The following is a 5373-nucleotide window of genomic DNA, read 5'->3' on the forward strand; positions in this document are numbered from 1 at the left end:
TGCGCGGAGTTGATTTGACCCAATGAGCTGGGTTATTGCGTCCGAGTGGGGGAGGGGGTGCATTGATTCAGCTTTCAGTGAAAACGACCCAGAAAATAACCCAGCGGTTGGGTTACATAGAACTACCCAAAAACTACCCAAGACTGAGAAAATAACCCAAAAAATTTACCCAAATGGCTCAACCCAGCACTTGGGTAGAAAAAATAACCCAGGATTTTTTAGTGTGTACGTCATTCAAGTGTACCAGATGCAGACTGTGCAAAAAGGACGGTCATTGGGCAAGGGATTGCCCGGAGAACCAGCAAAATCAACAAGCAGACTGAAGCGAGGGAGACGGAGAGCAGAGAGGAGGGATCCCGGGCGAGCAACCAACGGCCACAAGTCAGGGAAGTGAAAATTTTCTAACCACAAACACACACACATACACTGATGTCCTTTCTGCTCTCTGCAATGAAGAAAAAAGCTTGCTTTCCTTTGTGTATGTCCGAAATGAATGAGTCAATTTCATGAATGTGTGAACTGGCTAAAAATCGAACAAAACTATTTGACAGAGAGATCATGTTGCCTGACAAATTGCATTGCACATCACATGTTGTAACACAACGAGATGACCAGTATGAAAAAGACTGGTTTGAGGGAGGAAAAGGAGAAACTTTACATTTTGAGAAAATGTTTTAGACAGAAAATGTGTGTGCAGTTTCAGTTTGCCTGACAGAAAAACAGCTTCAGTTTTACTTAATGGCAGAGGATTCTGTTCCTCACTTATCACTTTCCGAGGACAGGAGCCAGACAGGGCCCAGATTAGAATTGTTTGTGAAGAGCTGTGTTTATGCCAAAGACTGGAGACAGGTAGGGGAGGGGGTGAAACACAGTGAGAGTCTGGGAGCGTTTATGTCTGAGTGTAAGCATGACATTGGGACAAAGAGAGTTGTGGTACCCAGTGACAAAAGAAAAAGAGAAAATCATTGCATGACAGTTATTTGTGTCTCAGATATACATCCAGCATTAACAGAAGTGCCATCGGAGTTATGGGCAAAACACAAATATGATTTGGGTTTAATTAAAGGATGTCAACTTCAATACCCTCTAAAACCAGAGGCAATTCTTGGTATAAAACCAGTGTTTGAGTGTTTGTCATGCAATGATTCTCCAGTTCGCACTCCAAATTTTCCTGTAAAAAAAAAGATATAGAGATATAGAGTAGTGTCTCAAAAACATGTTGATATAAGTCTAATTGTTTTGTCTGTGAACTTGAACTATGAAAACATGAGTTGATTAATTCATAAATGCACAATTGGGGCAGCTGTGTCCTAATGGTTAAAGAGTTTGACTTGTAACCTGAAGGTCACAGGTTTGAGTCTCGGTGCTGGCAGGAGTTGTAGGTGGGGGGTGTTGTATGTTTTGGCAGTGGATTAGCGATGTCCTGGACGCCCTGCTTACTTATCTCTATTTCTGTACGTCTTCAACAGTTTCCATCTTGTACCATTATTACACATTTTGAGGAGATCAGGCAGAGAATATCTGGCCTTCATGTTAGACAGACAGGAACTCAAGAGTTCGTCCGATGTGAAACAGCACAAACACCAGATCTCCACAAGTGATTATGATCTAAATACACGCACCACAGTCACGCTATTATTTCTTAAACCACAAGAGGACAATGAATCATTTATTCACCATTTATGTGTATACTAACAGTGATTGAAGATGTTTAGTGTTAAACATTTTACAAATTACACCAACAAGAAATTCAAATGGTACTCGCTTCATTTTTTGTTAATGGTTGCTTTAACAAATCTAAATAAAAACCAAATGGCATGCTATAATACAGCATATCGAGGATGAAACGTTACATTTAATAAAAAATGTATTAATTTTTGTTGTTGTTGTTGTTGTTATTTTTTTAAAGAGCACCCACTGATGCATTCACCTCCTGTGAGAAACGCATTACAGTTTTCTAGTATGGTAGTCATCATTTACAACGTACACAAAATACCTTTCTGCTACTTTGGATGATACTTTTACTCTGATGAAGCATCAGACCCGTTCTCACGAAAACCCCTTTGTGATTGTCACATTTCACTGAGAATACTGAGAGGTTTGACAAACAAACTTTAATGCAATAGAAAAGCTTTCATCGTTTTAATTAGGTTTTAATAAGTTATTTATTTATTTATTTTTTGGTATGCATTTGAAATATTTGATAGGTCATCAGATGAGCTTTATGCATCAGGATTAATTCAGTTCTATTTGATCTCACTGTGTTTTGAAATACATTTCAAAATGTGAATATTTAGTTTGTGTTACCACAAATCTGAAAATATGAATCTGAACTAAGAGGTTCATTTGGGCTCAGTTGCATCTCCTCTGTTGATCATAAAGCAGAAATGGATTATTAGTTTAGTGCACATTAAAACATTTTTTAGATGAGTTGTTATATACTTTCAGATATGGAGTAAAAGCCTTTGTAAGACTTGAACCTCAGACACATTGGTCTTCTGATATAGGGACAATACACACACAGTGTATTAAGATACAGACATCTGTTTCGATATCTCACTGAAAGAAGATTCAAGAAAAGCCTCTTCTCATCTATCTTTTTCATCCACTTCCTTCCTCTCACCAATCTCCCTTCACTCACACAGAATGGTCAATAGCAGAATATAATGTTCTGTGATATCCATTAGTCACGTTTGGTAGCATTTGAATTGCTTTAGTGCGACTGGTACAATGGTTTCGATCTTACGAGAAGTACAGTAACAGGTTATACAGATGCTAAGAGTTTAGAGATGGGGAGCATTGGGTGCAAAATCTTTTCAAGCAAAAAACAAAGACAAAGCATTATTTGGGAACTGGATGCATTTTATTGTTTTTCACGTTTCAGGTAGAATATTCTTAAATGGAAAAATGGAGAAAAAAACCCTGCTCTGCTTAGTAGAAAATAAAATAAAATATACATTTTATCCAGTTTATCATTATTCCTGGTCTCCTTGAAAAATAGTTTATTTCTTTATTTATTTTTTGATGGTTTGGGGGATTCCAATAGTTAGTCCCTGTCTCTGTTTGGGGGATGTTTGTTTTAGTTTGAGTACTTCGGGTGCTTCTGTATTCAGATGAGCCCAAAGCGTGGAGTGTGTTCATCCCAACCCCTCCACATAACAGTGTGTCCATACATTCCATGCTGTGTATTTTCTGAAAGTCATGCATCTTTTACTCTTAGATTTATCTTGGAGAATTTGATATCTTGTATTGATTTTATAATATCTCTGATTTGGCCATGTAATTGGCATAATACATATTTACCAGAATGAAATACATTCAATTGTATTCTGACTTACTCTGAGATTATTGACTCTAGTTGATTACATTGTTACCACATTTCTGTGTCAGGTTAGTAATGCAATTTATAATTATGCAATAATGCAATTAATAATTTCAAGTTTACTGTAAGGGCTAACGTCGTGACCTCTGACTAGAAATGATGCTTTATTCAAGTGTGTAGGGATCTATGGGGACTAAACAAAATCAACTTTTATACATATTTACATACATGTCTGTATGTCTTCTTAAATGGTTTTCATCATGTGCCATTACACATTTATACATTTTAAGGAGATCAGGCTGGGAATATCTGGCATGTAAGACAGACAGGATCTCAAGAGTTTGTCTAGTGTGAACCCACACAAACAACAGACCTACACAAGTGATTATGATCTACACACACACACACACACACACACACACCCCTACACAGAGAGACTGTCAGGTATATAAAACAGCCAATTCTATCATCTTTTGGTTTGAGTCAACTCTCTATGTGGCAGACTTCTCTGATCTTTTGATCTCCTCTCATTGTTGCTCCTGAACTTCTACAACTTCAACTTCTGACAACAAGAAAGAACAATATTCTCAGGTAAATTTGGTGTTCACATGAAAGATTAATGTACATATTGCGTTCAATTATACTCTGTCATTGGTTTAATATTTGTGAGACACTATTGTGATCTCCTCTCTTTCAGCATCTGCTCTTCACTATAGATCTACAAGATCATCTGAGGGATCTGACTGAATCAAGATGCTGCTGATCATTGAAGCTCTTCTTCTCATTTCAGCTGCTCTAGGAAAGGTAAGATTGTGTTCTAGGATGAATATTACAGACGTGAATACTGATGATTGATTATTATGATCCCTGTTGCTGCAGGATCACAGAGCTGCTGCTGTTGAAGGAGTGAAATATCAATTGGATATGGCACTGAATTCAGTTGATGATCAATATGAGAAATGTACAAAACAAATGGCAAACCTGTTGGAGAACAAATATCTGAAGCAAGAAAAGTCTAACCCCGAAACTGGCTTTGGAAATGCTTGGAAACTTGCTGAAAATAATCACAAGCCACCAGGAGAGAACTTGAAAAAGAATCATTTAATCGCCATTTATGTGTACACTAACTCAAAAACATCTGATGTATATAAGAAGTTTAATGCAGCTGATCGTAAAGGCAAGAAAGAATATGAAAACAAAACATACAAATGGTACTCACTTCACTTTCTGTTAACAGAAGCAGTACAGATTCTGAAGAAAACACAAAATACATGCTATGATACTTATCGTCGTACCAACGTTGAATTTGATAAGAATGTTCTGAACAAAGAGGTTCGTTTTGGCTCATTTACTTCATCCTCTAAGAATAGTAAGAGTACATCCGATTATGGGTCTAAATCTTGTTTTGAAATCCACACTTGTCAAGGTGCTAATATTACAAAATATTCAATGATTTCTGAGGAGGAAGAAGTGCTGATTCCTCCGTATGAGATGTTTAAAGTCACTGCTGTCAAAAGAAGAACAGATGAGCCTAAACTCTGGTGTGAAACTTTCTATGTGTTGAAAAGCATTGGAACAAAAAGTTACCTGAACTGTGCTCTAGTTAAGAAACCAACCAACACCATAAGGCTTAAATTCAAATGATAAAATCATGTACAACATTTCTATATAGAATGTGTTTTTCTCAGTTTTGTTAAATACTTATTTTGTTAGAAAACACATTTTGTTTACACAACTTCAGCATAATGAAATAAAGTTACTTTTATGTGACTCAATTCAGTGGCCTTTAAGTGATTTTTATTTATTTGCTCATATTTACACATTTTTGATGAACAATTTAGTGCTTGCTAGCAATATCATAGCCACCAATACAGCTTACAGCAAAAAAATAAAAACATTTAATTAAATAAATAAAAAATGTTATCAATACAAAAATACTTTTTTGCTTCTTGTTGAATTTAATTTGTTTCAGTAAGCTTAAACATAAGTTCAATCCACCTAAACATTTAAAAATAAAAACTGGTTTAATATTATAGCTAGCAGCTAGCAGT

The 5373-nt window shown here is 36.1% G+C and overlaps 1 protein-coding gene across 1 annotated transcript; it reads left to right on the forward strand.

The window, feature by feature from the left end:
* The first annotated feature begins 4035 nt into the window (after positions 1 to 4035).
* LOC113067581 (NAD(P)(+)--arginine ADP-ribosyltransferase 1-like) lies at positions 4036 to 4966 on the forward strand. The gene is made up of 2 exons (XM_026239946.1): positions 4036 to 4126; positions 4202 to 4966. The coding sequence occupies exons 1-2, from the start codon at positions 4076 to 4078 to the stop codon at positions 4964 to 4966; spliced, it is 816 nt and encodes a 271-aa protein (XP_026095731.1). The 5' UTR covers positions 4036 to 4075.
* Positions 4967 to 5373: the final 407 nt, after the last annotated feature.

Source organism: Carassius auratus, linkage group LG28B (assembly GCF_003368295.1).
Source record: "Carassius auratus strain Wakin linkage group LG28B, ASM336829v1, whole genome shotgun sequence".
In the NCBI taxonomy this organism is placed as follows: Eukaryota; Metazoa; Chordata; class Actinopteri; order Cypriniformes; family Cyprinidae; genus Carassius; species Carassius auratus.